The 24416-nt window shown below is 44.5% G+C and overlaps 1 protein-coding gene across 2 annotated transcripts in view; it reads left to right on the top strand.

Annotated features, from left to right (window-relative positions):
• The first annotated feature begins 6 nt into the window (after positions 1–6).
• Positions 7–24416, top strand: part of CCDC85C (coiled-coil domain containing 85C) — a 110067-nt gene continuing 85657 nt past the window's right edge. For both annotated transcript variants that reach the window (XM_015631359.3, XM_015631358.3), the window contains exon 1: positions 7–1122. In XM_015631359.3, coding sequence (XP_015486845.1) covers positions 411–1122 — 712 coding nt within the window. In that variant the 5' untranslated portion in view covers positions 7–410. The remainder of the gene's footprint in view (positions 1123–24416) is intronic.

Below are 24416 nucleotides of genomic sequence, written 5' to 3'. Positions count from 1 at the left end.
GGACGGAGGAGAGCCCGGGAACGGGGGGGCGGCCGCCGCGTAGTTGTTTTGCCCGGGGTAAGTTGGCCGATCCCTGCGGAGGCTTCGCTTGGAGAGTGCAGCGCTTGGCTCCCGGCTCCCGATCGCCCCCAACCTCCGGGGCAGTGGGGGCGCCTTTATTATTTCATTTCCACCCTCCCCCTTTGGTTTGTGTTTTCTTTTTATTATTATTATTATGGGGTCTATTGGGGAGCAGAATTTCCAGTCCGGCGTCGCTCTTCTTCCTTGTCCAACGCTGAACGGAGAACTATAATATTTCTTCCCCGAGATGCTGCAGTGAATTTTAGTTCTAGGAAATCAGGCGAACAAAAATCATCCGAATAATCCGAACCATTTGTTACCCTGTGAGAGCAAACGCAGCCTAGGCACAGATGATGGCAAAAAATTCCTTGGAAGGGTCTAAAGAAGACCTGAGCAAAATTTCGGAGGAGGAGATGCTGAGATGGAGCAAGGAAGAGCTGGTGAAAAGACTAAGGAAAGTGGAGAATGAAAAGATGAACTTAATGGTGGAACACGGCAACTTGATGAAAGACGTGAACCGGCGGCTGCAGCTCCACCTGCACGAGATCCGCGGGCTGAAGGAGGTGAACCAGAAGTTGCAGGACGACAACCAGGAGCTGCGGGAGCTCTGCTGCTTCTTGGACGACGACCGGCAAAAAGGCAAGAAGCTGTCAAGGGAATGGCAGCGCTTCGGGAGGCACACGGCCAGCGTGATGTGGAAGGAGGTGGGCATGTACCAACAGAAGCTGAAGGACCTGGAGGCGAGGCAGGAGACCCTCCTGCGGGAGAACGTGGAGCTGAAGGAGATGGTGCTTATGCTGGACGAGGAGCGGAACGGGGCCGGTTCGCGGAGCTCCATCGACAGTCAGGCCAGCCTGACCAACCTGAACGGCGGCTCGGCCACCAGGGACGTGGGGGACGGGAGCAGCACCTCCAGCACGGGCAGCGCGGGCAGCCCCGACCACCATCACCACCACCTTCACCACCACAAGGCCGGCGACAGCAAGGCCGGAGCCATGCGGAGGTCAATGGATGACCTGTCCGCGCCCCTTCACCACCGGAGCATCCCCAACGGCCTCAATGGTGAGCCCCTGGCCTCCCCTGGCCTCCCCTGCCCTGCCCTGCCCTGCCCTGCTCGCCCCCCGCCACCACCCCCGGCATGTCCTGTCCCCCTTGGCGGTGGGTGAGGGACTCCGGGGGAGGAATCCCTGGCCATTCCCAACCCTGTCCATCCTTGGTGACCTCTTTGGCTGAGCAGCCCCGGGAGCCGGGGAGGGACACCTGTGCGCGGGGTGTGTGTTATCAGTGTGTTGACTGTGTTGTCGATGTCCTGGGCTGAGGGTTGGAGCCTCTTTTATCTCCAGCAGGGTTGGTGTTTGGTTTTGTTTGTTTGCTTTGGATTTCTTTTTTGACAAAAAACAGCCTGAGTTTTCAGGGTTAAATAAACACTGATTGTGTTCCCATTCTTCCTCCTCCTTCTCTCCCCCTTTAAATATTTTGGTTTGTGTTTGGCTTGTTTGTGTGCTAGTTTGGTGAGATTGATAAAAATGGGATGGGATTTTGGAAGCATCTGATGAAAGTGCAGGTTTGTCCCACAGAGCATCACCTGTTAGCTCCAGAGGCTCTCAGGGCAGGCTGGCTGTGAAGTGCTCAGCAGTTTTGGAGAGGTGCAACTCAGCTTTCCCCTGTCTTCACTTCAGAAAGAAGAGTTTTGTTTGTAGAGAAGAGATTGCTCTCGAAGGGACGCTGTACTCATGATTTTGTTCAGGCTAGTCATTGAAGTTAGAAACAAGCTCCACAATGAAATCGTGCCAAGCCTCCTCTGGCAGTTCATATTCAAGCAGAGTTTCTCCTGTTGTCTAATAGTGATCACGCATTAAAATAACATTTTAACGTCTTTAAGATTGAGATATTTTTTTTAATCTTTTAAAACCGACAAGACCAAGTACATGACTTCTAGAAAGAGTAGTGTCGTCAAGAGGGCCCAGTAGGAATCAAACCAGGCAGCAATCTGAAAAATTTTTATACATAAGACTACTTTTTTTTAATCTTCTTTTCCAGCCAGAGAGGACTGTTTTCTGGTTGGGGTGTCCTTTTCCCACCTCTAAGCACACAGAGGGGGATGGAGCCCCAGAGGTTGGCTCTCATTGATGTCAGCAGTGGATGTGTTTAGCAGATAACCATGCTTTCAGCTCCCAGAGCCTTTGGTGGTCTTTTTATTTTTTGGTAATTTTTGACTAGTCTTTATGTCCCAAGAGGCCTGAGGGTATGGAGGATTGATCAACTCATTTCACAAGTGTTCATCCATGAACCTGCTGTTTGCAGTCCTGTTGCCTCAGCTGCGTGTCTCAACTCACGGCTGGAGATGTTCTTGCCCAGTAGTCAGGGTTTGCTGGTTTCAAGGGTGATCCAGTCGCCAGATGGTGCATGGTACAGCAAACATCTTTAAATGTTTGGTGTGGAATTTTTTAATCTCTCTTCTCTTTAACCTGTGTAAAACAGAAGTATCTGCTTTGTAAATCTTCAGATAGCTTCCCCTCTTGATGTGACTTTATTTTCATAAAGCATTGCTCTCCACAGAGGCTTGAGGAGCACATGACAGATACTGAATGTGCTATTACTGTTTTGGGACAGAAGGGCTCCACAATTCTGGTTAGTGAACCTTACATCGTGTCCCTTTTAGGTATTGGTGGCTGAATGGGACAAAGCTAGCTGAATTCCTCTGTTAACCAGGGCTCTTGAGTATAGAAAACATAACCAATACTTTAGAGCTGTCCCTTCAAGCCTGGGTGAAGCCACAGTGGGATGCTTCACCTGGGATTCAAATCATCCCTGTCAGCACAAAGAGGAAAGCCTCTGCTTTCAGAGCTCGGTCCTCATTGCCCTCGTCAAGCGCTGTGAGTGAGACTGTGCCCAGCAGCATTTTCTGGGGGGGACTGAGAGCCGAGTGTCGTGTCCTGCCCTATGTAGGGTAAGAGTAGGAAAGGGAGGCAGACCATCTGCACACACGTGTTTCCATGCGTTCCTTTGCACAGCCCTTCTCATTTCCTGTGTCGGAAGGATGGCTATGGGCTCCAGCATTTCAGATGTGACCTTTAGGTTTTAGTGACTTCTGGTTCTGGGGTGCCTGTGGAAGGTGGTCTCTGGGGGAAGAATTGAAGCTCTTTCCTGTGAATGTTCACAGGAAAATGCGGCTTCATTTCTGAGGGTGCAACGGATATGATCGGCACTTTTAAAGCTAATAATCCTTGTAAAGATGTAGACAAGCCTGATCTCTCCACTTAGGTAGTGAAGCTGTAAAATGACTTGAATAGTTGTCATTCTCAGATAGCATCGGTATTCAGCAAGGCCATTTCCCTGGCTGTGCCTTTGGAAATGCCTCTCAATACATATGCAAATGCAGGGCTTATCAGGCCCCTTTTTTGACTGACAGCAAGCAGTCTGGGAGGGGTGTTTGCCTGGGACGAGGCAGCAGTTCTGTTAAGCCTGTGACGGTGTAGAAGAGCAGGGCAGGAGCAGGTGAACATGAAAAACCGCTCCAGTGAGTCAGGTGGGTGGTGGAGCTGTCACGGAGCAGCCCCGCAGTGAGCAGTGAGCATCCTGCAATGTCTCCTGCTCCTGTCCCTGCCTTCCGTGTGTGCAGCCCAGATTTCAGCCTCTTTCTACTCTTTTCTTGGTGAGTTTTTTTCCCTCAGGAATAAATCAGAAGGAAGGCAGAGGAAAGAGAATACGTGGCCTTTCATTTTTTGGTTGTAAGCTCGAGTCTGGTTTGCTGTTGTCTCGTGTCTTTAAAGCACTGGAGAACTAACCAGTGGGTGGAACAGATACTGCCCAGGCAGCACAGCTAATACTGAAATGAACAGCCCCGTGTGCTTTCTTAGGGAGAGGAGGTGGCTGAAAGGGATACAGTGCAGAATTTAGCATCTGTAGTAAGAACACAGCAGAAGCTTTGGACAGCTGGTGGGGGCAAGGTTGCTACTTGTGAGCTGCTTGCTAGAGTATTTTTGCTTATGGAAAAGCTGGAAAGTCCTGAAATTGGAAGCTGGAAAATGCAGAACTGTACTGCCCCTGCTAGTGGTATCCATTGAGCTTCACTTGTTAAGTGCATTTCTAAAGGTGTCAGGAGTATGGTGGCTGTTAAAAGACTTGCAGGAAGGTACATTTTTAGTAGCATCTTAGTGAGCTAAGGTGGGTTAAATGTTTCTCATTTTCTGTTCAGTGATTCTTGGAAGTGAATTGTTGAACCAGGGCTTGATTTATTGGCCCCAGTGAACCACCCCACTGTGAGGTGATGAACTCCAGATTTGTAAGGTGAATTCAGAATAAACGGTCTAAGTGTAAAAATCAACCCAAACCCAACCGGTGATCCACCTTTGCTTCACTTTTATGAAATCTGTTTACTTCTGCAAGTTTCAGAAGCTGATGATTAATTATTTGCTCATGGAAGATAAGATAATAATTCTAACATAGTGTGAAAATGACTATTATTAGAAGACATGTAATCTGAAAGTGAGAGGTATGGCCATTCTCTGTGTGCACAGGGACCTGGACTGTGGGACAGGGACACCTCCAAACTGTGTGATGGAAACACACACAGACATTACAGGCCAGTTGCCTCTGTAATGATTTGTCACAGTTCTAAACCTACCCAGATCTAGGGCAGAAATCGAAGCACAGTCAGTGTGTGTGCTTGAGTGCTTTGGCTTTCCTTTTTATGCATCCTATGGATATCTGTACACACACGGTCTTTCTGCCCATCCAGTTTTAGATAGCTCTGTTGAAACAGCTGCTTGGTTCCTGACAGAATTAGGTTCAAAATAGGGAATTTAAAAAAAAAAAAAAAAAAAAGTCAGGGACATTTGGTGATATTATCATGACCTGGGGGAAGAAAAAGCCCTCAGGCTTATTCCCACAGGATATATCCCTGGACTGTGAGATATGTGGGAACACTGGGAGGAGTGACTCAAAGCTCCCTGAGGCCAGGGCAAGGGCTTCCACTTTAGCCTTATCTAGATCTGACTGGGAGAACTGTTCATTCCTCTTCGAGCCTGGGGGCATACAGACTCAACTAGTGATGTGCCCAGGACAAAATCCTGTGCTACAGGCAAAGCTTTCAGGCTGTGGTTTTATTTCACACCCATCAACTGAAGTTGTCATTAGAACTTCACTTTCCACTGTAACTTTTTGCTTTAGGTTCCCAAAATGGACTGGGTGGTTTCCAGTGTCTCCGACTTTATTCCAGTTGGGTAAAGTGTTAATTTTGATATTTTGTTTTCATAAATTATTGAAAACATCAACAATTAAAAAGTGGTCAGAGAGGCCCAGAAAAAAGCTGTGGGTGCAGCAGAGAGCCTGTAGTAGCAGAGATATTAGTCTGGCCTCTTGCTGCTGTCTTCTCCAGTGAAAAAGAATGGTCTCTTTAGGTGAGGGGGTGGGAAGATCTCTAGTTCTATTGATTCCCACTTGTAGATGTCCACATATTTACCTAGAGGGTACAATATATTGCAGTTAAAATGGTGGCAGAGAGAAATGGCTGTTCCCTGTGGGTTGGTATTGATTGGTAATGCAGCTACCCTGTACTTACTTCTCTTCTTGACACACCCTTAAGGCCAAAATACTTTGTTTTATTAGTGTATTAATAATCAATATACTTATTATTTATGATGCCATATTAATGAGGCCTTTGAGATGAGAATATGCAGGGGCAGAAGCAAAAGATGAGGTTCATCCCATTTAATTTGAGGTATCTCCAATGCAGCCTTTAACATCTGCATTCCCTTGGACATCCTTTATTGGCCATGTGGAGAAAGGCACTTTAGTATCATGATTTATGTGAACTATATCTGCATCAAAGAGAGCAGAATTGTATGCTGGTTGTGCACTTTCTCTCTGCTGATGAGGAGGAAGCCTGGTCAGCTCATTCATATGCAACCATCTAAAGCCAGATGAGATCAGCCCTGTTCCAGGTGTTGTGGTGACCACTGTCCCCTTTTGCAGTGCACCTGTCCCAGCTCTGGTGAAAGAGAGGAAATTCCCTTTCTCAGCAGTGCTCAGATGTCACCCCCTTACAGTCCCCACTGCATGGGCAGCCCAGGTCAGAGAAAATCCTATTCTCTGTGCTGGAGACCGCTCAGAGCTCAGTGACTCCTGCCAAGCTCAAGCACAGGTTTGGTTACTTGACCAATTATGTTCTTTCTTATGTCAAGAGCACTTTTCATCCTCTGAAAATGGCTTTAATGTTCTTTTTTTAAATACTGCTGTTTTTAATATGTCGGTATTTTTGGTGCTGTAGGCTGTTACATACAGACTCCTTGTGATTAAGACAGGAAATCAGCTCTGGGGTGCTACACTAGATAGATGTAAGACCTCTGAAGAGAGACCTGTTTCCATCTCTGCTGTAAGTTCAATTCATTCTGTTAATTGGCTTATCAATGCTGAGGTCTCAGACATGAAGAGTACAGCTTGAGTTTATTGTAGCCAGTAGTCATTGGCCACTCATTCAAAGGACTTCCATGGAGTGCCTCATTGGAGGCATTTTTGTCATTGCCCACTCCCGCCTTCTTGCTGGGGCATTGCCTGTGTGCCAGCCTGCTTGGCTCCCAAACTTCAGCTGGTGTTCCTTGAAAACAAGGCTCAGGATGCTTAAATTAAAATTGGGCCATATCTGGAAATATATTCTCCATGGTAATGTGTTCTAATTTTGTTTTCCTCTTTCAATATTACATAGAGATATCTTATTCTCAGATGTCCTGTGGAAGGAAAAAAACTTGTATTGATTAGAAGACAAGTTTCTATGGGCCTTTGATGGAATTATCCACTTACTCTCATTGAAAGCAATCACAATAAAGGAAGTAGTAACCAACTGTGTTGGTTACATGTAAATGATTTGGTCCTCTGGAGACATTTCATCAAATAAAGCTGAGGGTGGAATTAAATGGTGATCTAATGAAGTGGCAGGCATGGGAACCCAAAATGCAGCCCTGGCAGGTGTTACACTCTATGTATGTGTGGAAACAAGGGGGATGAATGCCAGCACTGACAGAAGCATTGCATCTGAAAGCTGAAGGGTTAATACTTTGTGGGGACAAGGGTGCCTGCATCCATGTGACCTTGGGGATACTGGAGGCCCACCCTGGGAGGCTTTGGGCTTTTTATCTGCCCCACAGCATGGCTGTGGCCTTGCTTGCACCTCACACAGACGTATCCATGGCAGGGTCTGCTGATGTTGTCCCCCCAGGCTGCCCTTGCAGCATCCTTCTGTACTGGGGCTGCCCTTTGGAGATGCTCTGGGAACAGAACAATGGACAATAGCTGAGGGTAGATGAGATGGAGGTGAAGCGCTTAAACTGGCAAAAACATCTGGTATACATCAGGTGTGGAGTGAGGCAAATGAAAAACATCTAAGTCCATTTAAAATTCAGCTAAACTGCTTGAACCCAGAAGGCTGATGTTCTTTCCACACTCACATGCAGGCCCTAATGCATCCCACTGCAAAACACACAACACTGCTCGCCTGGAACAGGGAAGCTTTGCGGGCTGCACATCCAGTTTTCCTGCGAATTAACTGCAACTGGCTGGGTTTGCTTCTGCATTCTGTATTTTTAACCTGACTTTTTGTCTGCCAGCCAGAATTCATCCTGCCCTGTCGCCAAATGTCATCATCCCCTTGTGGTTAACTTGCTGCAATTCATGAAACACTTGGCTGCCATAAATAGTTATGTGCAGAGGTTCCTCCGCACGCGGAGCGGGCAGAAAGGCGCAGGCAGCGCTGCTAGGCACTCGCACACGAACATGTCCACCAAGAGAAAGTTGACCCACTTCTGCAAATAGATAACTCCTGGCAGAAAAAGTAACACTGTCTCAGAGAATCTATCTTCCCCTTGCCTACTGAATTGTGAAGCAAAAAAAGCAAGCCAGCTCCATCTTCTGAATTAGCACTGATGTGAGCACAGTACTCCCCACTGGAAGCAGGATGCGTAAATCGGGCCCTGATCTGAGGAGGGCTTAAAATGGCCACAATTTGGTGGTGATTTTTTTCTTTTTTTTTCAGTATAATGAAAGCTTTTGTTAGTGAATGAGGTGCATGGAGTTCAGGACTCAGCTGCTCTTAGGCATTAGGAAACGTTTGTCACCATGGCAATTGAAGGCTGCTGGGCAGGTTATATTGAACACTTTTCTAGTGACTCATGTCTGGGTCAAGACCATTTATGCCAGGTTACTTTAGCCCCTGTACATACAGGTGTACATAGTCTTCCTTCCCTTAAATTGTTTCTTGCCTTGATATTTTGCCCCTCTCAGGGAACTCGTTGCTTGTTCTGACTTATGTCTCCAAGGAGGTGGTGCCAAGTGTTCACCCTGCTCAGAGCCTCTTCTGTAAAGGGTCTTTGTGACCTAAAGTCCTTGTGAAGCAGATTGCAGGTTAGTTTCAACTGCCTTTGAGACTTCACGGATCTTGCAGTGAGATTGAAGCAATCCTAAATCTGTTGTGAGTTATCTCATTGTCTGCTTGGGCTCTCCTAAGGGCTTGTAGGATGGGATGTCTCCTGTTTGCCTGGGGTGGCTGTGGGCGGAGGGCTGTCTGCAGCAGAGGGAGCACCGTCGGTGAGTGTCGGGCTTATGGCAGCAGGGCTTTGGCCAGCTGTACTCTGCAGTCGCAGGGTGACACGCTAGCTGTCTTCTGTGGTTGTGTCAACGCTGGCTTGCTGGCAGAATTAGTTCAATCAAAGCTGGAGTGCTCTGAAAAGCCCTTCAGACTTTGCTCCATCCCCCAGCTCTGTGCAGTGACACTCAGGACTGCATGCTACTGCCTTTTCCCCCGTTTCATCCCAAACTCCTCTGCTGCTGGGGTTTCATTCATGTACAAGGTCAGCTGCATTTGAATGTCTGTGTGAGATGAAAGATGAAGTATGAGGAGCAAATGGGTGGAGTAGGGCTCAGGCTAGGAAGCAAGAGGACATACTTAACTGCTCTTTCAAACCATCTCCAGGACAGTAAGATCAAACCATCTCCAGGGGTGCCTATGCCAGGGGATTTGACAGCTGTGTCTGACCCATCCCTGCATTCCCAGGACAATGAGAGCCCCCAGGTGCGGTGGGGAAGGTTGCAGAGCAGCTGCCTTTCTGTCCTTATGCTATAGAAGATCCATGAAGAGGAAAGGAGCAGGCAAAAGGACTACTCAAAGTAGAGCAGCAAAACCAAACCATTGTTTTAGAAAAGAAGGAGAAAAACAGCATTTCCAGTCCCCAAAGCATAATATTTCTATGGAAATAGCAGGAAAAGGTTTGCTGTCAGTCTCTGATCTAGTGGGACTGACTAGATTTTGTTTGTTCTTCCCCACATCTTCCATCATCTCTGGATCATCGAAGACAGGTTGCTGTGCATCACAAATGCAAGATTCCTAGTTTCTGACTTTTGATTAAGTGCTAAGCAGTCTCTGGAGGGCTGGCATCTATCTTTCATCTACAGTTTTTTTCTTGCTAAGGTACATTTCTCTCACTCTATGACACTTATTGATAATGCCTCGTCCTTTAAATGCCACTTCTGTGACAGTCTGCTCCTGGCTGTGACTTTGTATGAAGCCATGGACTGTTCAGTGGTGTGGTACATCTCAGTGACCAGTGAAGTTACTGTGGGACTCTGTTGGACTTGAATGAAATTGAAACTTGGACTCTTTACACTTGCTTTGGTATTTTTTTCTAAGGAAATTCAGAGTGCCTTTAATCTCCAACAAGGGAAATAATCTGTCCTGTTTAGGCATTGTTCTGCTTGATTTTTGTGTTGCCAGAGGACCACTGCTGGTTATATACACACAGGAATTAACCATTTTCATGTTGATGTTTTCACTGTTTGTCCCCCATTTTTATTTTTAGTAGGATCTAATAGAATAGGTTCCAGGACATACTACGTAGAAGTCTACTGTTTTATGCCAGAATAGCATCATCAGATGCTAACAGAGCATCAGTAATTAAAAACAACTAATTTTGGTTGATGCAGAATCTTTTCCAGGTCCTAACAAAGGTGTTAAGAAAATCTTATTTTTATGTACAATCTTAAAGGGCTATTGTGATGCACAGTATTCTTTTGTCTTCTTCGTTTCCTTTTTTTATCTCCCTTACTGGGATTTGCAGACTCATATTTATCTATTTCCCAGCAGCTGAATATAACTTTGATCTATGCTTTGGATCTATGGAGCTTTTAATCCCTTTCCACTGAGTTAAAAGCTTGTTTGCTGTTGAATGTGATACATAGTTATAGGTTATGTGATCTTCACCAGCGGCTCATGCATTGCACAGGGATGGCACATTGTGAAAAACTCTGATAAAATGTTCCCTTATTCATTTTCCTGATTGCAGCTGAAACCCAGCATGGGAGTGAGTCAATCATTCACTCCTGGTCAAACTGCTGATACACCTGTCCTTTGCTGTTGCAAATACCTCTGCACTTGCTTGCTGTATTTCAATTATTCATTCATTTCTCTGTGATGCTTATTTTTGAAGCTACAAAACAGCTGAGTATTTCAGTCAGTGCAGCAGCCTTTCCATCTTTCAGTTCTGATAACATTTAGAGGATTTTCCTTTTCCATCCTTTTAACACTTTTTAAAAATAGGGATCCAGTTTTAAAGCCTATGTGTTTATTCCTCTTTGATGTCTTGAAGCATGGGAATATATGCCTTGTTTGTGGAGATCTTCTCTTCTGGAGTGGCTGCAGTTTCCACCTCAGGAGCAATAATGTTTTCTGCAGCTCTGTCCTCCAGGCCATGTGGATGTAGCTGCACGTGTGTGACTGTATTCAACCATCTTCTGAAAGTTGTTCTTTTCAAGTTTTTGGTGCAGCTGTTTGCTTCCCAGATTCTGAGCAGTTTACCTGAAGTCTCCAATGCTTGTCTCCTGAGCTCTTGTAACAAAATGCAGTCCTCTTTTTATGATGTCAGTAGAGACTGTATTGTTTTAGATGTAAGGTTTAAAATAGCAAAAGGAGGGACTGTTCTGCAGGTTAGAGCACTGAACTGGGACTCAGATTTGGAGCACTGTCTCTTTGTTACATAGCATTCTTTCATGTCTTAGCTAAATTATGTGATTTGGGGTTCTCCTTTTATGCAACCAGTATATTTCCTTTGTCTTCTCAAAGTTTATTGTGGTGCTCAACAGAATAAGACCCTTACCTCAAACAGGGCCTCTGATCATTGCTATGATACCAGTGATAACAAACAGGTGTTGAGTAATAGTGAACTAGCAAGGAAGGAGAAGTCTTTAGAGTAACTCCACACATTTCTAATTCCCAGTTTTGGAGCTGCTTCAAATCCTATTTCAGCTTTACTAGGATGAAAACTCTTTTACATGTTGGGTTGCTTCCCTCTGTATTGTATATACTTCATGGAACCACAGGATGATGAAGTGTGGTCAGACTCCCGCCAACTGTAAAAAAACCAGAAACTTGTCATATAATAATTCTCCCAAATGAGAAGATGAGAAAAAATTGGAGAAAAAGCAGGGTTTGCCTCTCCACAAGCACAGACAAGTACAAGCTGCTGCTGCTGCTGTCACGGCAACAGGTTACCTTGATGCCTTTCAGAGAGTGGACACAGCATTTGTTGTTATTTCAGCTCATCCCATCTATGTTGCCCAGTTAAATATCATGTTATATATGTGTATTTAAAAGGTTTATCTGTCAGCCTAGTGCAGTTTTGGCTGAGGTGAAGAATCACAGCTGTGAAGCAGAAGGGTCCTGCTTGTCACCTTGCTCCCCATGTCACTGCAAAGCAGTGGTGTCTTTGCTGTAATTGCTGAAGGCACTCTTCCTCTTTCCAGTTAAATTCTTACCTGATCCCTTGATTGCTTTATTTCTGATGCTGGCAATTTGGTGACTCCTAACAAGTCCTGACTGAAAAGTCATCAAAGTCACTCTTGGGTGTGAACTCAGAGTTTCTTAACCACATGGGCTTTTATTTCCATTTGCATGGTGGAATTGGGAGGGAGGATCTATTTGTCAGCTATCATTGACGTGTTAGGAGGGTGACAAGACCGCAGTAACTCTTCCTAGGCAATTATGTATGAAAGGTTGTCAGTATGAGTAGTATGGGAAGTTAAAAGCCTTAATTTTCATTTGGAATCAAAGCCCTAATGACTTTCTACTCCTACAGCTCATAAAGTCCATGCTTCGGCTTCAAGTTGACCAAGAAAAAAAGGGGAGGGGACATCTTTTATTTCAGACTGTTTCGTGTAAAATTTTTATGAAAAAACAGATTTATGAGTCACTGTTCTTTGTATAAAAGATGATTACTGGGATATGAACCTCAGAAAAGTGACATTTTGTGACTTTGCTGCTAGCCACGCAAGATGAGCTTTTGCTTTCCCTCTTTTCAGTTAGTTAAGCAACATCTCAATTTGAAAGGACTAATTTTATTTCTGTTTGTTGTTTGCCTTATACGCTAATTATTTTCTCTATGTAAAGCTAAACAGCACAGAGAGGAAGAGAAAGGATCATCCCAAATGAATGCTCTCTGATTTTTCAAAATGATGGGTGTAGATCCTATGGGGTTAAGTGAAGTGCTGTATTCAGTCACATCCCTCACTTGTAGCATAGTAAGGAAGAAAAACTGGATCGCACAAATCCTTTTGTTAACCCTAGGAACATAATTAAGTCCCTCTGGAAATTTGTTCTTGAAAAACACAGTCCTCTAAACATCAATGTTGTTTAATCTGTGCTTAAAAGTAAAGCTATATTTTTATCCACTTCTGTGTGTTTTGTTGTGGTGGGTTTTGTTTTTGTTTTCCCAAGGAATAAGGGAGCATTTTGTAACTCAGTAGCCTGTGCTGCCTAATGCAAGTGAGAGCCGAGGGCAGGAGTGTTGGCAGAGGTGGCATGTGCAGCTCACAGTCCTGTTTTGGCTCTGTAGCAGCAGGTCAAGAGCTCACACAGTGCCAAGTGATCCAGAGCATCTTTGTCTTTCTGATCCACCAGGGGTATTGAAGGCCACCTTCTGTTCAAAGCACAGGTGCTCAGCATTTTCAGAGTATTAAGTATTCTGGGAGTGATGGAGCCTTCGTTCTTGGAACTGGCTGTGGTGACTAGCTAATTTTCTTGGCTGTGGGGCTGTGTACTTGAGAAAGCATGACTCCAGACTGTAAATGCCCTCTGTCCATAACAGCATAGGACAAACAAGTTTTCTAATCCCTCAGCTGTGGAGACAAGTTTGCTCAGAGACCTACAAGATGAGGAATGGATCATATAAACAGCAGCTGATGCAGTTGTTGGAAAGGCCTCTATTTTTATTTTCTTCTTGCTACAGCATCTTGATCAGGTTGGACAGAGAAGGTTTGCAGTGGAAAATATGCTGTCCTGTGCTTCATTCTGCCTTGTTTGGAGAAAAATTACAGGACTGTCCTCCGTAAGTTTTTCTTCTATTTGGTAGTGTAAAGTGAAGGAAAGACAATATTTTTGGAAAAGCCTTGGAAATGCCCCTGTCAAAGGAATGCTGTATAAAGAATAAAATTCTCTGACTGTGTTATGTTTGAGGTTGGTGATATTTGAATTTGATCTTTTTTTTCCACAGGAAAGATTTCATGTCTGGATTTAAACCAAAACTGTGCCATGCACAAAGAGACAGGTTTCTTCTGTTGAAAACAACATCTGTAGAGATGGAGGCAGGGGCTGGGTATCATGGAATATGTGTCCTGGCATGGGGAGCTACCATGGAGGTGGTCACCATGGCCAGCACCATGGAGGTGCTGACTCCTGGAGCTGCTGTGGGAGGGCAGGGAGCAAGAGGGCAGCTGGGGGCAGAAGTTTTGTCAAGCTCAGCTGAAGCTCTGATGCAGCCCCTGTGCTGCGCTGGGGAGAGAAGATGTTCTCAGTGTGTGAGGAGCAGGCAGCAGGAGTTGCCTGCCTAACTCAAGATGGGGTTGGAGACCACCACAAAGGGATGTGGCAGCAGCCAAATGAGGGGATGGAGTAAATCACTGCAAAGATGTGGTCTGGGAGAGAGCTGTTATTTTTAACAGCTGATTTTGTTGAACTGGATTGAACTCCTTCCAGCTCAGCATTGATGATGGTGCCTGGAGCTATAAAGATTGTATTTTGATCAGCAAGTCAAAAGCAAGTGTACCACTAGTTATGAATACATTTTCAGAATTACAAGCAAAGGAGATCTCAGAATAATAATGGGCAGAAAAAGTCGCCCGAAGGAACCAGTTTCCTTGATAAGTGCTGGAGGAGGTGTAGACCTGAACTTTGCACTCCTTCCCGTATCGGCTTTTTAAAAATGTGCAAACAGGTCTGGAATCTGAGTTTTGAACCTGTTATAATCCTGAATAGACATTATGCAATATGGCAGGAAAACCAATAATGTTGATGTTTTGAAAATACAAATGGTTCAGTTGTAGATTTGTGATGTGGGTTAAAAAAGGGGATGTGTGTCCTGTGCTGTATGTCGTTGACCCAGTTGGTTATTCGGTGATGAATTCTGATCTGTATGTTTCCAATGACAGATCTGGGTTCTGAAATGCTGATGATTAGATTAAGACAGTGTAGTAAACCTTAATGGTGCATGAAGAACTACTGCTGGATTTGCAGTAATACGTACTTTTCTGCCTTAGAACAGCATGAATAATACTTTCTGGTTGTATAGCTTCTTCCAGACAAGGAGTCTAGGAGTGCTTTGTAAACGCTAATGAGTTTGGCCTCATAGCATATTTATAAGCTTGAGAAGTAGCATTATTCCCCTTTTTTACAGTTTGGATGTTGACTAGCCTAAGTATGCAAAGAGCAGGCAGCACAGCTTTCATCTGCTGACCCTCAGTCCTGGGCCTTATCTGCAGGACTCAGTAGGCTTCCTAAGTGTGTCTGAGGCATGCTCAGAAATTTACTGCAGATTCATTCCAGAAAAAGGGTTGGGTTTTTGTTTTTTTTCAAACCTCTGAGTGTCCTTTGTAAAGCGTAAAGCGTAAAGCATTGTAATTATTTGATGATAATTTCTTGCCTTTTTGTTCTACAGCAGCAGAGATTGAAACTAATCCTCTACTGGAATGAAATCAGATTGGGCATTATGAATATTGTTTCCTTGCCCAGAACAAAGAGACTTAGTTAATGTGAATGCAAACTTCTGTTATCTTTACATGGGAGTTGCAGGTGGGTGAGGAATGTGAGGTCAGAAGGATTGGGAGCAGATAATTGCCGGTGTCAGAGGGCAGTGAGAGTGATGCCTGTGAAAAACGCCTTGCAAAGTAGGTGGGATCAGACATAGCAATGGGCACACACAGATTTTTCCTTAGCAGCTTCCTCAGATGTTCATCCCAGAATGACTGCATTATTTCCACAGATTTATGTAGTAGGATATTCTGCAACATGAGCACCGTGTGGATTGTAGATAAATTTTGTAAATATTTTGTATGTGAATTTAGTGTTTGGTGACACAGGCTGTAAAGACAGTTCTAGAGGGATAAGTCCCTCTTTATCTGTAGGATAAGCATATGCAAGCAGACATTTCACATAGTGCTTTCACATCCCTAACCTGAAAAACTGCTTCCAAATCTCACTGCTTTTTCATGGGCTGGAGGCCAGTGAGGATCCCAGCAAGGAGTCTGTAAAGTTCTAGGTGTGGAGGTGGTGATCTTCATGGTGTGGTTGTTAGAATTAGCAGCATTCCTGGTCATATAGAATTGTCTGGGTTGGAAGGGACCTTTAGCGATCATCCAGTCCAGCCCGCCCCCTGCAATGAGCAGGGACAACTTCAACCTGATCAAGTTTCTCAAAGCTCCATCCAAACTGACCTTGAGTGTTTCTAGGGGTGGGCATCCACCACCCTGCTGGGCAACCTGTGCCAATGTTTTGCCACTCTCATGGTAAAAAATGTCTTTCTTAGATTTAATCTAAATCTACCCTCTTTTAGTTTATAGCCATTACCATTATGCCTGTTGTATACAAAAAGGCCCTAATAAAAATTTTGTCCCCATATCTCTTATAACCTCCTGTAAGTACTAAAGGCTGCACTGAGGTCTCCCAGGAGCCTTTTCTTCTCCAGGCTTAACAACCCCAACTCTCTCAGCTTTTCCTCTTGGAGAGGTGTTTCATCTCTCTGATCATTTCTGTGTCTCTCTTCTGGACCTGCTCCAACAGGTCCATTTCTTGCATTTGTGAAACTGTGTTCAGTGTGTTGCTGCACTTCAGACCTGTGTATCACTGAATCAAGTGCTGTTAAAGCAGTTGCCTGTTCCTTATAACTGGACTGTGATTTTTGTATGATTCTGGTATATTAAATGCTATATTGGCATGTGACTTTTTCCTTATCTGGCTACTTCTGGAAGGCAGCTTAGCCTTGGCTCTTCAGCACTGAACAAAAGCTTTCCTGAAACACTGTTTGCACATGGCTACAAATAGAAACCTCTGGTGATTGGCAAGAGGTTTTGGCAAGTCATGCAGACACATGGGGTATTTCAATGTGTGAGGTGGCATCTTTGTGGAGCTGGGGGACAGGAGCATCCTGTAGGGAGGCTCTTGGTTGACTGTGCAGTGCTTAATCTTTCTAATACACCCCATAATGTGTAGTGGAAGATCTAGATAATGCAAGAAAACAGTTATTTATCTGGGATTAACCTACATAAAACATTTACACTGAGCAGAAACTAGGCCAGAATACCACTCAGTCTGATGAGGAGTAGCTGAGGGACCTGTAGAAAAGGAGGCTCAGGGGGAACGTTATTGCTCTCTACAGCTACCTGAAAGGAGGTTGGAACAAGGTGGAGGCTGGTCACTTCTCCCAGATTAACAAGCAATAGGACAAGAGGAATAGCTCAAATTGTACCAGGAGAGGTTGAGTCTGATTTTAGGAGAAATTTCTTCAGCAAGAGGGTTGTCACACTTTGGAACAGGCTGCCCAGGGAAGTGGTGGAGGCACCATCCCTGGAGGTATTTAAAAGATGTATAGATGTGGCAGCTGTGAACAAGGTTTAGTGGTGGACTTGGCAGCACTGGGTTAATGGTTGGACTTGATGGTATTCAAGGATCTTTTCCAACTTAGATGATTTAATAATTCCATGATCCTATGAATTACAATGTGGTACATCTTCTAAAATCGAAAGAGCCTTTGTAGTTCTTTCAGTGAGTGGACATTAGCTCTGGATTTTGTCTTAGTACCCCTTTTTTTTTGTTTGTATGACTTGACTTCAGCTTAGTGCTACAGTCTGTTGGTGTTCTCATATTAAAATAAAAGAAACAAAACAATCAACCTTAGCCTCCCAAGCACCCAACAAACACACCAAATAAGTAGAGCACAATTAATATAATCTTTTTAACAAACAGGTTGGCTGGTTATCAGTACTCCTTGTGAAGAGTAGCCTGCCTGCTTTTCCAAATTCCTGCTCTGTTAGTGGTGCACAAGGCATTCTCCTGAAGATTTATTATGGTAGGAGCTACAGAGTAATCCTTGGTAAATAGATTTATACATGTGACATTCTACTGAATGGGAGATTTATACTTGGCTATTCCATTGTTGCTCATTACCATATGATGTTTCATTGAATGCAATTATATGTCTGCTTCTATCCTTTAACATCCAGAAAGTTTTCACAGTATTACTATATTCCTCTGCTCCATAGAGGCTCACAAAGAGGCACTTTCCCATGTGATGGATGGGGTTTGAGGGTGGCTTTGTCCCTGGTAGGCCTGGACGTGTGAGGGAAGCTGGGTTTTGCTGTCAGCAAGACTCATGGAACTGTCCTGCTGGGAAGGTGCTTAAGAAGTTTTGCTTAACTTTGCCTGAGCTCTTCACAGATTTGCAATGCAGAACTGACCTGTTAATATGTTGTTAATTGTGAAGACCCTTGTAAATGCTACAAGTCTTAAAGAGGTGTAGGTCTTTGCTCTTGATGAATTCAGTGTAGCATATTCATTATACCAGCTCAAGATCAGAATATTTTATCCGACACTAGAAGGATGATATAGATTTTTATTAGCTGGTATTTTTCACCTAGTTTCTTTGGCCCATATTTTACTGCTTACTGCTGCTTACTTACTTTACTTTACTGCTGCATTTTTAATCAGAAAACATTCAATCAACATCCCTTTTTCCTGCTTTGGAAATCAATGTGATGTAAAATCTTTTCAAAGCTGTGCCCTAAAGCAGTGGGGTCTGCTAGGTATTTTATTTAGTTATAGGTATTTTGCCAGACACCTTGACTGCACTGAGGTCTGTGGCAAAACTTTCCTAGGCTTTGAAAGGACTGGGATTTTACTTATTTTCTGTTTGCCTGTAACTTTTCATTCCTGGCCATTGCATCATCTTTAATGATTTCTCTTCAACGTGGCTTTTAGAAACCGTGACATTTTTTGTCCATGGTCAAGCCCTGTGTTGCTGCTCCCCTGTGCTCTGAGAGCTCATTCATAAACATCTCTGCAAACACGGCTCTTTATCCCGTGTCCAGGGATGCGAGAGAATCCCAAACAATAGCGGGGCTGAGACAAAAGGCGGCATTGTGCAGAGGGCGCCAGGGCGGGAGGGCTGAGGGGCCCGGAGCCTCTCCGGGCTGGGACCATTGTGCCCGTAATTGGATTTCTGCTGGTGCTGCCGGTCCGAGGGAGCCGGAGCCACCGGGACCCGCTGCACTGACCCCGGCGGTGGCTGGAGGAGGCAGATGACCTCTAAAGTCTGTGTGGTTGAGAGAGACCTAACACCGTACAAATGCACCAGGTTGCAACTTTATTAGTGATTAGACACAGAGATAAGCCTCATTGCGTTGCCTAATCTGCAGGGTCTAATTCCAGGCATCGAAGGCAGGGATGCTGATGCAGAGCAAGCCCTGCTGGGGCCGAGTGAGCTGGAGTTGAGTGCAGACAATGAGAGCTCTCTGAGCTGGGTCTGGGGCCGGCTCTGATCAGCCCCTGCTGTGGGGATGCTGGGGCAGGGAGGCAGGCACAGAGAGTATGGAATTGACAGCAGAGTCATACAACTGGTGACTTCAAACCCGGCTTAACATTTCAACAGCTGGTCAAGAATATTCACATTGATCAAGGATTGCTCCTTTTGGACAAAAATAAAAAGTGCAGGCTATAGCTTAAAGTGACTTTTAGAGTATTTAAGAAGGAAACAAATCCTTCCATGTTTCAATCTTTGCATCTGAGGCTGTTTCTGGTACTATTCGGAGTTTTTGTCATCTTCTTTTGGACCAGGCTCCCTTTCCTGTGATCCAGGATAATGCTTTAGGTGGTTTTGCCCTGTGGTGATTGATCCATGCTGGATGTGTTAGTCTGTGACCGAATCCTAGTAACATGTCTGCATGAATGCTGGAAAATGTCAGAGGTTGCAGGCAAAGATGAATCACCACAGGCCAAGGGCTAAGACAGCACAGCAAGTGTGATGCTGTGGTATGCTCTGTTATTGAATTTCCTCCAAGGACTGCTCTTGGAGGAGCTTTGGCCTCATGGCATGCTGCAGAGACCTGCTGCTTGGTGCCATCCTTTACGCACAACGTGGGAGCCTCCAGTTGGATCATATGCAGATCTTGGGCTGTGCTACAAATATATGCATTGAAATGTTTGGCAGATTCACTCTGCAAATCCAGACAAGCCCATGCAGCCCTAACTTTTAAATCCATGGCTTGGAAATCTGCCTCTCAGAGCCACTGCAGACTGCCTTGTCCTGGGCTCTCTTGGATGGCATCTATCTTGTCTTCAGACCCTCCTAGCCAAATACACAAATATGATCTAAGAAACTAGCTTATTAATAGCCAAATACTCCAAAATTGTTGTTCAGAGGAGCTGTTTTTGACCTTTATTTAGGCAAACTGGCATTAAACTAATCCCACCCAATCTCTGTAGTGGCAGGGTGACCCGTTTCTTTTTGATCTTGTAAAATTAAGTTGTTAAAGTTACTGCCTCTCACTGCTTTTGCCCTTTGCCTCCAGGCAAAACCCATTTGGGATTCCTGCTTCTCTAGTTTTTCTCTTAGCCTTTCCTAACTGTGTTTTGACTTGTATTTTGGAACACCTGGCTCTGTATTTGGGCCTAAAAAAGGGATGTGAAGCTTCATTTGCTGTAAGAGAAGTATCACTGGGCTAAACATTTACCCCCAGGCGGTGGCAGGCCGCAGAAATAAGAGATTCTGAAGAAACCAAAATCTTGTCTTTATGATGTTAAATTTTTCAGTTTGTTATGGGCGAATTTGGAGATGTTAAATTCTCTGATGATCTGTTCAGGACTGGGAAGTGACCTGGCCAAGGCTCAGCTGTAGGTGAGACCTTGGCAGGTCCCAGGTCAGCATCCCTGTCCCTGGGAGAGCACTTTGTTGGGCTTCTGTGTCAACTTCCCTGTGGCTTTGCATTGTTTTCCCTTTCACCCAGCCAGGGCTTGTTTTTGGACTTCTGCCTCCAGAGTTTTGGAGAGAAGCCACTGATTCCTCTTTCTGTTCAAGGCAGCTCTGCATTAACTAGTCTTCTGCTCAGTCTAAAAAAACCTGAATCAAGAGAAGTTTCTGTTGCTTTAAATAAATGTTGGACTGGACTTGATTTTATGAAGTCAAAATCTGTGAATAGCAAATGATATTCCCAGGTGGCCTGTCCAGGCCATTTGGGCATCTTACCTGCAGGTGTAAAGTGGATATTGTTTCACAGACCTTGTGTTTCATGCATTACCTTCCCTCAGGATAGGATAACACTTTGTTCTGGAGGTGCCTGGAGAAGGTGAAGCAGGAGCTGAAGTGAAGTTGCTCAGCCCACAACTTCGTGGCTTGTCTGTGGTGGGTGATAGGTGTGAAGGTTTCCTGGACAGATGCAAATTTTGGATTTGTATATCTGTTTTTGTTTTCATGCTTTACTCCAGAGCAGCATCACTGCTGCTCTAGGCACCTCCTATGCCATAGCTTCTGCTGGAGCTGATTGGAGCAGGATTGCACGTAAAGCCTTAAGAGAAACCTAAAGCCTTCTGCCTCAGAAAAGGGGAATTTCTTGTTTGCTCTGTTGTCTCAGAAGGTGATGGTGTGACTTCTTCCCACCCACTTCCTTGGTGGTAAGGAAGCAGAAGCAAGACACTTGAGAGAACAACTTGTATTCATGCTGGGAGGAGATTTAGTGAGCAGCAGGCTCCTCACCACCCGCTGGCAGCTCCTTCCTGGGAGCCAGCAGTGCTGCATCCTCTGCTGTCAGCCCTCAGCCACCCGCACCGTGGGGTTGGGGGAATATTTGTTCGCTAATCTCCAGGCACTGTGGCCTTGGTTAGTTAAATCCATGCCTATAGGCAGCTTTCTGGGGCTCATTATAATACTAATTCAGTTGAATTGCTAATTAGAGTCCAGCGGTTTTGTGTAGGTATTTGGAGTTGGTGTAACTTTCTTAGGGTGGAGGAATCATCCACTGAAAGCTCTTTTGGGGACAGAGGCTGAAATGAGATTGAATCTAAAAAAAAAGATGTCTATAAAATACAACATCCATTTTAAGTGTGTTGTATAGCTGATGTATTACTTCAGATCAGCCAGGGTTTGGAATTATTACTTTAGTTGACTTTCTTGTGTGTAAAAAATGTCCATAGATGAGGAGATACATCTGCCTTGAAATACTAGGAAGGATAGTTTTCAATCCCAAGTCCAGTGTTTCTCCTTTGGAGTAGGTGAGGGGGCTGCTTTAGATAATTTGAATTATGATTAAATAAAAACAGGTTTCAGGAGACAGAGAGAATCCAAAGCAAGCCTTGTCTGACTCCTTGATAACTGTGGAGAAATCCAAGCAATACCCCTCTTTGACCATTCAGGGTTAGATATGTCCAGAACGAGCAGAGCAATAATTAATTACAGTCCATGTATTTTAATTTTGTAAAGTAGAAGAAGCAATCTGTCTACACTGTACCATGTTCTGGTTAGGCTTATGATCTCTTCTATTTACATTGCCTCTTCTGTTTGGAAGGGCTGCATTAGAAGGGTTTAGTTCAGGGAGTGTTTGTGCATGTGTTTTTGTGTTGGTGTTGCACTCGATCATTGCTGTAATGGATCTCTGGGGAATGTGATACAACAGTTAATGCCAGCTATGCTGTTAAATAATAGCTCTTTCAGGAAGAAAGTGAAGAATAATTTATGTACAGGAAAACAGAGCAGGTATACAGAGAACAATAAAAATAGATAAGCTGTGATTGCTTTAGAACAGTTGAGCCAAAAGTGGCTTGGGCTCTGTGATGTCTGCTGGTGCCCTCCTGCCTGCTTCCAGCCGTGACAGCTCCTTGAGGATGCTCCATGGATGGCCAGTGCCTGGGGCTCCAGGGGCTTGAACACTCCCGAGGACAGTGAGGAGTGGACCAAAGCCTGGAGTTGCTCAGCCAGTGCTGAGGTGTGCATTCAGCAGCCCAAATGCACTGTCCTGGCCCAGGCACTGCCAAAATCCTGTACTGGTGGTAAGGGTTTCAGGAGAGAAAGAGTGTTGCCCCTACATACAATTCTGGTGTGAGAGGCACTGGTGGAGCTTGTTTATACAAACAATGGATTTTAAACTGTGAACTGAGAATGGATTATAAGCTGTGACCTGCCTTTTGATTGTACCAATATGCTCACTCTTATCTAAATAGATTTGTGCATTAGCGTACTTAATTAACTGCTGGGGACACTCAACTTTTGTTTGGATAGCCTTCCCTTTGTATTTAAAGGTAAATAAATACTGATAGAGTAGAGGCCTCCATGTAGGCTCTGGGGCTGAACAGGAGCCTCTGCTGTGGCTTTGCTCCTGTGAGCTCCTCAAATAAACAGAGACCTTCTCAAGCGCTACTGGGGGAACTCCCCCACCACTAATTTTAGAAGTAACCTATAAATCAAAAGCATATCACTCTCTTTCCTCTAGCAGTTCACTTTTAGAGATGGTTTACTTTTGCAGTGCACAGCTGAAATGGCAGCTTTTGATTAGTCCTTGCCTTTAGTCACAGAGATGTATTATTTAAGTGTAAATACATTCACATGAGAAGTGGTATCCTGTGTCTAAGCTGTTGGGAAGTGATCACTGTTTATCTTGTCATAAAAACTTCTTACCCTTTCTGCAGGATTCACCCCCACCTCCCCAGCCCCTCTCTCCCCATTTCATGTGTGTGGTGGCCTCTCAAGCAGAGAAGGGCATGAAAGAAAAGAAATCCCAGTTGCATTATTGTAAAGAAACAGACCACCTATGTGATGGGACACCTGGGCACGTAGGTCAGCAGCATATTTTGAGAATGTGGATTACCTGTGGCGGGGCTGCAGTTCACATTCCCATGTGACAGGGGATGGGATAATGCTATCTGGTACCTCTGGCTGTAGCACCACTATCGCTTTTCTACTAAAGTTCAGATGGTAATTTTAAACCATGGGAAAATATTTTTTCTCTTTGAAGAGTATTGTTAGTCGCTTGAAGTCTCCTCCCTTGTTCCTTTGCTGAGTGCATCAGCCCTCGATCAGATTTCGGGGAGCCCAGGATTCCCTGGGTGGCATGGGAGGGGTCTGCCCACTGCTGGGGTGAATGCAGGGGGCAGAGGGGACTGGCCTTGCTTTTCTTCTGGCTTTGACTCATGTGAGTGTGCTGGTCTGTGTTTGTGAGGGCAGAAATTTGACAGACAGTTTTTGAGTTATTCTTGGATCAAATTAACCAACATTTCAGAAGAGGACTTTTACAAATTCACAAATTACAGCTAGGTCAAGAAAATACTAATTGCCTGCAATTTTCCTTCTACCCCTTTTCACCTCCCAGCTATCTGTGTTCCCTCACTGAATAATATTCCACCTCTCTGGAAATGTAGACAAATGCCTGCATGAATTTCAATGGAAGTGTCATTACAGTAAAAGGGCTTGGTGTGTTATGTACTGCCAGGAGTTATTGGCACAGAGGGAAAATCTGCACTTTAACAGATCCTTGACTTAATAAAGAAGTGAAAATGATGCCTGGTATCTTAGGGTTGGTTTTTTTTTTTTTAATGGAAAAGCTATCCCTGATTTCTTACAAACAATGCACAGTCACTATAAAGTACTTGCATTTCAATAGTACTGTTTTGTTTTTTCTCTCAGCGCTGGGTTGAGGGAGATCTGATAATGCAATCCAGGGTGGAAAACCCTGAACACTTGATCTGTTAAAATAAAACATAACGCACTGTGTTGTATTAAAAGATAAGGCTAGAAAGGTGTGGTGTTTATTTTTGTGGGTTTTTCTTTTCTAGAGGCAAGAGGTGGGTTTGACAAAGTCAGAGCAGGGAGCGGGGTGGAGGCAAATTTGCTGCTGGAGGAATTGTGCTCGTGATGACCGTGTGCTACCAGGCCTTAGATCCATTTCTGTTTGTTAGAAATATTAAGTCTCTCCTAGAAGATAATGAGTGATGGTAGGAAGCAACCTGTGAGATAAATGTAATATCTTTTTTAAGCGTTCTGCCTTTTTTTCCCCGACCTCCTGGG

This window comes from Parus major, chromosome 5 (genome assembly GCF_001522545.3).
Source record: "Parus major isolate Abel chromosome 5, Parus_major1.1, whole genome shotgun sequence".
Taxonomy (NCBI): Eukaryota; Metazoa; Chordata; class Aves; order Passeriformes; family Paridae; genus Parus; species Parus major.
Note: the sequence above shows the minus strand (reverse complement) of the source record. Positions and strands in the feature narration are given on the sequence as shown.